At 36.2% G+C, this 12,165-nt stretch overlaps 1 protein-coding gene across 1 annotated transcript in view; it reads right to left on the bottom strand.

The window, feature by feature from the left end:
• LOC111149014 (CCR4-NOT transcription complex subunit 6 like) overlaps positions 1–12,165 on the bottom strand; it is a 119,044-nt gene that overhangs the window by 79,653 nt on the left and 27,226 nt on the right. Inside the window, exon 2 of the mRNA XM_022505892.1 lies at positions 270–391. Within this exon, the coding sequence (XP_022361600.1) occupies positions 270–381 (112 nt within the window). The 5' untranslated portion in view covers positions 382–391. The remainder of the gene's footprint in view (positions 1–269; positions 392–12,165) is intronic.

Genomic DNA, 12,165 nt, shown 5'->3' with positions numbered 1-12,165 from the left:
ATAAAAGAACCTGGTTTACTGAGAAACTGAATTCCCAATGTCCTCAATTACAGATGCCAACCTGGCCCAAGGTATTATCGCAAAAGAATGACCAGAAATAAAGATATTTAGTCACAGGTAAACTAAACACTAGTACTTCTGCATCCTGTATTTTCTCAGTTAGTTCACATATTTTAAAATGTACAACAAAGAAATAAATATGACAATATTCGACTCATGTTCATTATTGCTATTATATCCTAGATTAAATGCTTCAAGATTCCACTCACCCGAGATTTCTAATTCTGCCCAGTGAGATTTTTTCCCATTGGCTACCTCCTCTGCTGACATGATGGTATAAATTCTTCGAGGATCTGGAGGATCATATTTTTCCTTTGGCATCCCTATTAGTCTGTTTAAACAAACAAAAAAGATGATCATCAATTACTACAGTCTTATAGAAAAAAAGAAAAATGGAATGGTAAGTTTTCTTTTTATCTCCCCTTGCCAGGTTACTAAGTCATTCTATACTACAAATTCTCACTATAAGGAAAACACATCTCCAGTGTGACTCGTGCAGAAACTCCGTTAACAGATGCCTAAGGGAAAATGCAAACAATGACACCGGACTTAACACTGAACTTTGTGGTTGCTTCCCAAACATCCATTCTATTCCAAACATCCATTCCCTTCTCCTTCCTTTAGTTGTCTTGCTTTCCTAAACTGACTGACCTTATACCAGTTTTCTGAGGGACTCTGACTAGTCAAAGAATATCAGAGTAATTCATGCTCTTGCCTCAGTGATATTCAAATATCTTATATCTAAGATAATCAACACATGACATTCCTCTTATCGCAGAGATTAGTTCAGAAGTATCTAATAATCACGAGGCTTAAGATTCATTCTATGTTTATGGAAGGAGCAGTCTTCTCTCTCCTGCTAGTCATGAAAGAAGAATATAGTCCACGTGGCTATTGGGAACCATCCGACAATTATAAGGGAAACCAGCCATAGAAGTAAGAGTCTAGAAAACAGAGAAACAAAGAGCCCCCACCAAATCATAACACAGGGCTCCCAAACACTGGGCTTTTTGGATACACAAGCCAATATACCTCACTTGTTGTTCAGGTTGTGTTTTCTGTTACTGGTAGTCAAAAGCATCCTACATAATGATATTTTCTTAGTATGAACCAGTCTTGGCTGTATCTGATGTTCTTAAGTAATATAAGTCCTTTTCACTCTCAAAAGTGTCCAACTTGGGTGGAGGGTGCACCTGGATGGCTTAGTCATTTAAGCGTCCAACTCTTGACCTCAGCTCAAGTGTTGATCTCAGGGTCCTAGTTCAGCCCCATGCTGGCCTCCACACTGGGCGTGGAGACTAATTAAAAATAGTTTTTTAAAAAAGTGTCCAAATTTGAAGATGGAGTTACATGGGCACCTTAACTGAAACTAATATTATATAATCTTGTTCAAGTAACTGCCAGAATAATCACCAAACGATTATGAGCGATGACAACTAGGTATAAAAGTCCTCAAGTGTGCAATGTATGAAGCATATGACAAATGGCCCTAAAAGTAACCATTCAAGGGGTCCAACACAAGAATTACTGCTTAATAATTGGCAGAAAATAAAACTGAGCTCAGAGGTAGCAAGAAAAGCAAATGACAAAGCCCCAAGCCTAATTAAAATCCTGCATGCTATCTGTAAATCACCTTGTTTTTTTTTTTTTTTGTAGTTGGTTCTTTGTTCATATTTAACACACACACACACCAAAACCAAATGCCTAAATATGGGAGTGCTTCCAAGTAGAGTTTAGAACTTATAATTCAATAGAATTTACTTTCAGGTGGTCTGTTACATACAGAGAATAAAGAAAAATTAGTGGTATCATAGTTGTTTCAAAAATACAGCTAGCTCATAAGAACACAATCAAAGTTTTCTACACCATACCTATTCTTCGTATTTCTGAAGGTAAAATAGTCACTTTCCCTTTACCAAAAGGTGAAAAGAGAAAGTTCTCCAGATTTCTTCACCTGTAACAGTAATTTGCTTCCAATTTCCCAGGGTAAGCCCTCTGCTTTAATCTTAACACACAATTTGGTTAATACTAACGCATACTTTATTTCTCATACATACCCCAGATCTTTGCAAGCACAAAGAATAGGATCATTTTCCACAGGAAACAAAAAATTGACTTCTACCACATTCAACCTATGTAAAATACTTTTCCTTTTTTAAAGAGTTTGTCAGAGAGAGAGAGAGAGAGAGAGAGGGAACAAGCAGGGGGAGTGGCAGGCAGAGGGAAAAGCAAAAGCTCCCCACTGGGCAAGAAGCATGATGTGGGACTCTATCCCAGGATCCTGACATCATAACCTGAGCCAAAGGTAGGTGCTTAACCAACCAAGCCACCTAGGTGTCCCATTTCTAAAATAAGATTTTTAGATGACAAGGTTTTCAGAATTTCCACTGTGCACAAGGCACGTGTATCTCTGTGAGTACTTCTGCAAGCTAATATAAGATTCCACAAAAACACAAGATTAAGCAAAGCCAAATCAAACAGATCCAAACTCAATGACATGCTACAAATCCATTCACTACATTGCAGATGGGTAAAAAATAAAGACAGCAAAATATGCAAAAACAAAACAAAACAAAAAACCAAGGAGCGCCTGGGCTGCTCAGTGGGTTAAAGCCTCTGCCTTCGGCTCAGGTCATGATCCCAGAGTCCTGGGGTCGAGCCCCACATCAGGCTCTCTGCTCAGCAGGGAGCCTGCTTCCTCCTCTCTCTGCCTCTCTGCCTCCTTGTGATCTCTCTGTCAAATAAATAAATAAAATATTAAAAAAAAAAAAACCTGTTTCATTAATTTTAGATCATTTTCATAAACCATAGAGCATGGGATCAGAGGTCAACTTAATGTGGCTTTTAATCATGATATGTACCTCAAGGGGACTATGAGTTATTTCTGTGTGGAGGCATATCCTTTTTCTATTGCTATATAGTTCCTACCACAAAGTAGGGACTTAATATATATTTGTGGAAGAGTATATGCTTTATAATCCTAAAATCTGCCACATTTCATTCTTCCTGCCTTTTCCACCTCACAATTTTCAGTCAATACTTCTCTAAAAATCAATCCCAGGAAATGGTAATTAACTCACATATTCAATTCCCCTAAATATTTTAATAATCTAGACAGGTCAATAATTGCTGTTATCTTCTTGGCCCTCTAATTCTAATTTTGAAAACAGCTACTTTACAAAACCTTTTTTTTTTTTTTTTCCATAAATTTCCACCTTCCTAATTCCACTAAAATTTACAAAATCTGTACCCGCAAAACAAATCCATGAAATGTTCACCAGTGTTTACATGTAAAACCAAAGTAATATTAATACTGCCGTATTAGGGGTCAGAGATCTCTTTCAAATTTGATTAGGAAGCCAATGAAAATACAAGTCACTTAAGGCAAAATGAATATAGATTTGGAGAGTCTGATTAAAGCTGTAATCTAGGGGCACCTGGGTGACTCAGTTCCTGGGTGTCTACCTTCAGCTCAGGTGTGATCCCAGGGTCCTGGGATTGAGCCCAGCATCAAGCTCCCTGCTTAGCGGGAACCCTGCTTCTCCCTCTCCCTCTCCTCCTGCTTGTGTTCCCTCTCTCACTGTGTCTCTCTGTCAAATAAATAAATAAAATCTTAAAAAAAAAAAAAAGGCTGTAACATCTTACATTTGGGTTAACTAACAAGCAATTTAGTAGAGTCTATAGTTCTGGTGATCATTACTGTCTCAAACATCAGGTTTTCAAATATGCTACCAAAGACGTAGAGAATTCAAATTTGGGTAACTTAATTAAGTTATACATGAATTTAATTCAACTAATACTGAAGCCTCCTATTCAGCTTTATTTTCCCTCCTCAGTTCCTCAGCATCAACTTTTCACATTGGAGACATACCACAAAAACCTACTTTAAAATAATGTGAAATATAAAATAATTCAAATGTAATTTAACTCTCTCAACGTTGACACTGACAGTGTGGTTTCAAATAGTCTCATAGGTCGTTCTAAGGCTTAAATACTGAGTTTTTCTATCCAAATACTGATATTTTTCTATCCAAAAAATAGGAATGTTTCATTTTGGAAAGCCTAACAGCTAATTCCTTATCTTCTTTTTCAAACTGATGAAACAAGTAGGTTTTTGAATTGGTTTTTCCATGGGTTCTAATTTTTACATCTTATATCAGTTCCCAAAAGATCCTACTGTTAGATCCTACTGTTACATCAACCTAATTTATACTAGGGATCCTGCTCATGTAACGGAGTACAATAAAAGCCCCTTTCGCAACACAGCTTGTTTAATCTCCCAGTCTTCAACCTATTCCAACGCTATAAAAAATATTCCACCTAACTCCCCAAATGCTAACTACATAAGTTTCTTTAAACCTGCCATCCACTTTTCATTCACTGAACCTTGGGGTATCACTTACATGACCCCCCCCCCCCAGATTCTACTGCAAAATTTCTGAGAGTTACCATCAGTCCTGGACCAAGAACCTAATTACGTCGAACTTCTTAGTTCCTACATGAAGTAAACTAAAAATAAACTAGTCATAATCTCCACCACTTAAGACTAATTAATCACTACCACACAGTGAAGATTCTCATTAGTTTATTTCTCAGTCTTCTGTTACACAGAAAAAACGTCATGTAAACTCATAAAATACAAACTATATGGAAAATGTACTCCAATTTTTTTCAGTGATGAGCAATATTTAATATTTATTTACTTTACAAAGAGAGAGCATGCGGGGTGCCTGGGTGGCTCAGTGGGTTAAAGCCTCTACCTTCGTCTCAGGTCATGATCCCAGAGTCCTGGGATCAAGCCCCGCATCAGGCTCTCTGCTCGGCAGAGTGCCTGCTTCCTCCCTCTCTCTGCCTACTTATGATCTCTGTCTGTCAAATAAATAAAATTTTTTTTAAGATTTATTTATGTGACAGACAGAGATCACAAGTAGGCAGAGAGGCAAGCAGAGAGAGGAGGGGAGAAGCAGGCTCCCCACTGAGCAGAGAGCCCAATGCAGGGCTCGATCCCAGGACCCTGAGATCATGACCCAAGCTGAAGGCAGAGGCTTTAACCCACTGAGCCACCCAGGTGCCCCAAATAAATAAGAGCTTTAAAAGAAAAAAAAAAAGAGAGCATGCAAGAGCGAGCAGGGGAGGCACAGAAGGAGAGAGAATCCTCAAGCAGACTCCCTTGTGAGCAGAGCCCAATCTTGATCCCAAGATCTTGGGATTATGATCTGAGCCAAAATCAAGAGTCGGCAGCCCAACCAAGTGAGCCACCCAGGTGCCCCCAGTTACAAGCAAAATTATACGTAGCACTTGAGCTACTTTGCCCTAGAAAAATTTAAATTGGATTTTCCAAAACCATAAATAAAATGTAAAATGCTTATACATCATGTTGTTTTAGTGAATAGCATATTATAAAATATATATGAAATACACCCAAATATACTATTACTAAGGAATCCCAAATCTCAGAGTTTATATCTGAGGCTAATAAAATAACACAATTTAACTTCTCCCCTTCCAAAACAAACAAACAAACGAAAAAACTCATCTGAGCGAAATCAGAGCAAACAAAGGATAGAACTGAACTTCTGTTATTAGTGGTTATCTAGAGCAACTTATAAAAAAAGAACAGCCAGTATAATACATATAAAGATGTATGTTTTTTCTGTTAAACCAGGGCTTCCCTCTCACCATCCTATCTAAATTTAAGGTCATTTTATCCAAGTCTATAGTTCACCACAATTACTATTATTTCATTTAGAATTCAGTCTAAGAAAGAAAGAATACTACAACTATCATAGACTGCTTCATAATGAATCAGAGACTTCTAACTACTCAACCCTAAAATACAAATCATTAGACACATATTTATTTCCATACAAATATTAAGTGGTCATCTCAACTGCAGTTTGCAAAGCAATCTTTGGCAGAAAGACTGCTGGCAAATTCCCAAAGTTGGAGGAAGACAAAATTCAATTTTTAAAGATTTTATTGATTTGAGAGAGGGAGAAAGAGAGATATCATTGGGGGGGGGGGGTAAGAGGTAGAAACAGACTCTCCACTGAGCAGGAAGCCCAAAACGGAACTTGATATCAGGACCCTAAGATCATGACCTGAGCTGAAAGCAGATGCCTAACCAGCTGAGTCACCCAAGAGCCTGGAGGAAGATAAAATTAAGCCCACATTAGATATTTCTGCCTACATTTTAGAGCAAGATGTCAATGATTTATACATTTTAAATATTCTCAGATAAATCTGTTCTTATACTGGCATTTATTCCCAAAGGTTATGAAACACATTATGTTATTTAGTGAATAACCCACCTAACATCCATGCTTCCCATCTGGTCTTAAGCATTAAGACTATTTTCCTTTCTGGGCACCTGGGTGGCTCAGTTGGTTAAGCAACTGTCTTACACTCCGGTCAGGATCCCGGAGTCCCAGGATCGAGTCCTGCATTGGGCTCCCAGCTCCGTGGGGAGTCTGCTTCTCCCTCTGACCTTCTCACCTCTCACGCTCTTTCTCACTGTCTCTCTCTCTCAAATAAATAAATAAAAATTTAAAAAAAAAAAAGACTATTTTCCTTTCTGAAAAAATAAATCTAAGTTTACCTTCTTTAATGAAGCAAAATAACCGTGGAGCTGCAACATTTCTGAAGTGTCTATTTCCTCACCAGTATCTATTTTTAACTACATACAACTTTTTTTTTTTTAAAGATTTCATTTATGTATTTGACAGACAGAGATCACAAGTAGGCAGAGAGGCAGGAAGAGAGAGAGGGGGAAGCAGGCTCCCTGCTGAGCAGAGAGCCCGATGTGGGGCTCGTCAGGACCCTGAGATCATGACCTGAGCCGAAGGCAGAGGTTTAACCCACTGAGCCACCCAGGTGCCCCATCTGTATACAACTCTTAATCATTATAATTGTCACATAAAATTTGTACCTTCCCTGAATGGGCTCACCATCTGATATTAAAAAACAGTACCCAGCAAATCACACTACACATAGTAGGATCATATTGTTACATTTGTCTGCAATGACATATTCAACTAAAGTCCACAGATCATAATAATGCAAACATTCAAAAAGAACCCAAAGTTTTCATGAGTATCTCCCACTCTAAACAAAACACTAAACACTATTCTAAACAAAGCAAAACAAACCCATGTTTTAGGACGGTAAAATCACACATGATTATGAAAAAAAATAATCTCAGATCTTTGGAATTTCATGTTTCTGACCAGTTTAACATTTATTCAACAAATATTTATTGCAGGTCTACTACCACCATGTATTACACCAAGCACTAAAACTTCTACAGTAAAAAAGATAACCAACATCTTTGCCCTCATGTAGGTTATACCATTTTCATAGCACTACTTGAAAAATAAAGTTATAGAATATATATTTTACTTTCAAACAATGCTATAAAGAATGTGGCATTTCTTGTAATTCCTTTTCACTCTTATCAGGTAGTTGCATTACTCCCTCTTGTCACTATGCTGAAAGAGTACAACTAAAGGGAAAATAAAACATCCTTATCACAAAGGATGAGGGTAATGAAGTTAATCCTTGAACAACGTTGGGTGTGAACTGCTTAGTTCTATTTCTAAGCAGACCTTTTTTTAATAGTACCATAAATGTATTTTCTCCTCTTTACAATTTTCTAAATACCATTCCCTTCTCTCTAGCTTACTTTATCGTAAGGATAAGTATATAACACATGTAACTGTTAATCGACTATTTATATCAGTAAGGCTTCCAGTCAACAGTAGGCTTTTACTGGTTATGTTTTAGGGCAGTCTAAAGTTATACCTGAGTTTTTAAATATATGGGGGATTGGCATTCCTAACCTCCAAGTCATTCAAGGGTCAACCCTAGCAGGTAATCTATACAATGGTCAAGGACAGGTGGAGAGAGCACAGTTCCCACAACAAGAATAGCAAGTTTTAATACTGGGGAACAGACAAAGACAACTGGGTTAAAACTTACCAGTACATTTAATATAAGGTGATAGCAAATACTTGCTGAACCCAGAGGCATTATTTCTTCTATGATCCTAACTGAGAAACCAAATTTTTAGATAACTGTTTAGTAACGAGGACTGTTTTGGTCTTTAAAAATACTTGGATTTGGGGGTGCTGGCTGGCTCAACCAGAAAAGCATGCAACTCTTGATCTTGAGGATCATGAGGTTAGCCCCATGATGGGTGTAGAGATTACTAAAAAAATAAATTTAAAATAAATTTAAAAAAATAAAAATACTTGAATTCAATAGGTTTTCTTTCTAGTTGGTTTATTCTTTTTTTTTTTTCCTAGTTGGTTTATTCTTAAGAATCTATTTCAAATCCCAAACCAAACTAGTTACCTACCCAAACAAAATGCACAGGCATACATGACAATAAAGCCCCTGGATGAAAATGAGATGTCATAATAGTTGCTATACTTCTATCTAAAGGTAATATGGTAACCCACAATGATAGCTAAAGGAAACTTCTAATTCTATAAAGGGGTAAAGGCACAGTTTACTTGTCAGCTAAAGTACTATGAGGACAAAAAAAATAAAAGAATCAGAATATAACTCCTTTTCTACACATTGGAAATTTTCTCTCATATGTGGGATACCAGAAAACAAGAGCAGCAACACAAAACAAATAAACACTAAAAGGAAAAACAGAGACCTGGGATTATAAATCAATCACTTCAAAATTCCAAAATAGGGGTGCCTGGGTGGCTCGGTCGGTTGAGCATGTCTTTGGCTCGGGTCATGATCCTAGGGTCCTGGGATCCTGGGATCGAGCCCTGTGTTGGGCTCTCTGCTCAGCGGACAGCCTGCCTGTCCCTCTCCCTCTGCCTGCTGCTCCCCCTGCTTGTGTTCTATCAAATAAATACATAAAATCTTAAAAAAAAAAAATTCCAAAATATTTAGATGACTTTCATTTTGTTTCATCAGCATCCAATTTGACTAACCAAAGCTTATAACGCTAACATTCCAAATTAGGTCTTGGTCTCTACCTAACACTCACTATGCTTTAATGCCTCTTGTATTTACTTATTACTCCCTCCCACCTACCTAAACATACTGAATACAATCTAATTACCCTGCAGAAAACAAGAGGTAATTAGACTAGATTAGAATTTTCACATCAATTTTTCCTATGATTTCCTATGATTTCTTCCTCCCCTTTTAATCTTTCCACTTTTTCTGGTGTAACTTTTGTTTTCTATTTCCTATGATATATACACTTTCATTTCTTTCAATGCCTATCCACACTTCATGGCTCAAGTCCTCTATCACCTCTTCTTCAGACTATTTCCCCATTTAAAAATCAACAAGCTAATTCTAACATTTATACAGAGGAATCTAAAATAGCCAAAACACTTTTGAAAAAGAAATAAAAACCTGTGTGTACCCACTATCTTAATGTTAGCACTTACTATAAAGATCTAGTAATCCAGACAGTTTTGTATGGATGAGGGGATAGACTTATATAGTTTGAAAGAACAGAACTGAGAAACTAGAAATAGAACCACACCTATACAGCCAATAGATTTACATAAATGTGCAAAGGTAATTCCAGAGAGATTAGTTGTTCTACCAGCATTTGCTGAAAAACCTGACATCCATGTGCAAAAACAAATAAGCATCCATCCATATCTTGTACTATAAACAAGCTTACAAGGATCATAAATTTAAATGTAAAACCCAAAACCATAAAACTTGTAGAAGAAAACATAAAAGAAAAATCTTTACGACCTTGAATTAGGCAAATATTTCTTAGATAAAACACAGAAAGTATGCTCCATTGAAGAAAAATACTAGTAAACTGAATTTCACAAAAATTTAAAACTTCTCCTTTTTGAAAGATGAATGAAAAGGCATGCCCAGGACTGAAAATAAGTATTTACAAAACACAAATCTGAAAAAGCACTCCAGAATATATGAAGAACTCTCAAAACAAAATCATAAGAAAAACAACCTAATAAAGAAACTGGCAAAAGATTTCAACAGGCACTTCACCAAAGAAGATACTCATATAAAAAATAAGCATATGGAAAAAATGCTCAACTGTAGGCATTTGAGAAATGCAACTTAAAACGACAATAAGATATCACTACATGCCTACTAGAATGAGTAAATTAAAAACTTACAATACCTATGGCCAACAAAGACGCATCAACACCCATCCTTGTGTGTATGTTTATATATACATGTACATATTCATTTATATTTTTATAAATATATTCATGCATGCATGCATGCATACACACACACACACACACACACACACACACACACATTCATGCAGACATACATATACTCTCACATTTCACTGGTAGAAAGCAAAACAGTACTGCCATTTTGGAAGGGAGTTTGGTTGTTTCTCACCAAGTTAAACATATTCTTATATAAACAGCAATTCCACCCTCAGTATGTATATAGCCAAGCAAAATAAAAACTTACATTCACAAAAACCTGTCATAAATGTTTGCAACAACTTTATTTATAAGCCACCACACCTGGAAACAACTCAAATATCCTTCAACTGACAATTAAATACTAACTATGGTACAGTCACCCAATGAAATACTACTCAGTAATAAAAAGGATAGAATTAATGACAAAAACAATGAATGTCAAATGCATTATGCTAAATTAAAAATACTATTACCATACTTAAAAGGCTATGTACAATGTATCTCACCATAATAAAGGCCATATGACAAGCCCACAGCAAATATATTCAATGACAAAAGCTGAAAGCATTTTCTTTATGATCAAGAATAAGACAAGAAAGCTCCCTCTTGCCATCTTTAATGAACACAGTACTGGAAGTTATAACCAAAGCAATTAGGCAAGAAAAGTAAATGGCATCCAAACTATAAAGAAAGTAAAACTGTTTGCAGACAATATGACATTAGATATAGAAAACCCTGGAGATTCCACCAGAAAACTGTCAAAGTAATAAATTCAGTGAAGTTGCAATATACAGAATATACAAAACTGTTTCATTTCTATACATTCATTAACTATTAGAAATTATGAAAACAATCCCGTTTATAATTGCATTAAAGAACGAAATACCCAGGAAAAAATTTATTAACTAAGGAGATGAAAGATCAGTACAATGAAAACTGTAAGACGCTGATGAAAGAAACTGAAGATGATACAAAGAAATGGAAAGATAATCCATGCTCATGAATTGGAAAAATTAATATTGTTAAAATGCCCATAACACCAAAATAATCTACAGATTTAAAATAATCCCTATCAAAATTCCAATGGCACTTGCCAGAGAAATAGAACAAGTAATGCTAAAATTTGTATGGAACCACAAGACACTAACAGCTAAAGCAATTTTGAGAAAGAAGAACAAAGCTGGAAACATGATACTCCTTGACTATGAAGTATATTATAAAGCTATAATAATCAACACAGCATGGTACTGGCATAAAAAGACTTGTCAATCAATGGAATGGAATAGACAGTCCAGAAATAAACCCATATATCTGATCAATTAATTTAAAACAAAGGAGCTAAGAATATACAATGGGAAAAGGACAGCCTCTTTAACAAACTATGTTGGGAAAATTGAATAGGCACATGAAAAAAATGAAACTGGATCTATATCTTACACTCTATACAAGAACAACTCAAAATGCATTAAGGACTTGAACATAAGACTGAAACCATAAAATTCCTGGAACCTCCTTGACAGAGGTCTTAGCAACAATTTTTGGAATTGATACCATAATCAAAAGCAACAAAAAACAAACATGTGGGAGTACATCAAAAAAGAAACCTTCAGCTTGGTAAAGGAAACCCATCAACAAAATGAAAAAGCCTGCAGAATGGTAGAAAATATTTGCAAATCATGTATCTAATAAGGGGTTAATATCCAAAATATACAAAGAACCCACACAACTCAACTGAAAAAACCACCCAAGTAAAAAATGGGTAACAATCTGAATAGACATTTTTCCAAGAACACCAACAGATACAGGACAGGGGGCTCAACAGCACTAATCATCAGGGAAAGGCAAATCAAAACCACAATGAGACAACACCACATCTATCAGAATGGCTATCATCACAAAGACAAGAGGTAAGTGATGGCGA

This window comes from Enhydra lutris, unplaced genomic scaffold, assembly GCF_002288905.1.
Source record: "Enhydra lutris kenyoni isolate GAN:26980312 unplaced genomic scaffold, ASM228890v2 scaffoldscaffold21, whole genome shotgun sequence".
Taxonomy (NCBI): domain Eukaryota; kingdom Metazoa; phylum Chordata; class Mammalia; order Carnivora; family Mustelidae; genus Enhydra; species Enhydra lutris.
This window is presented reverse-complemented; position numbering and strand designations above follow the sequence as displayed.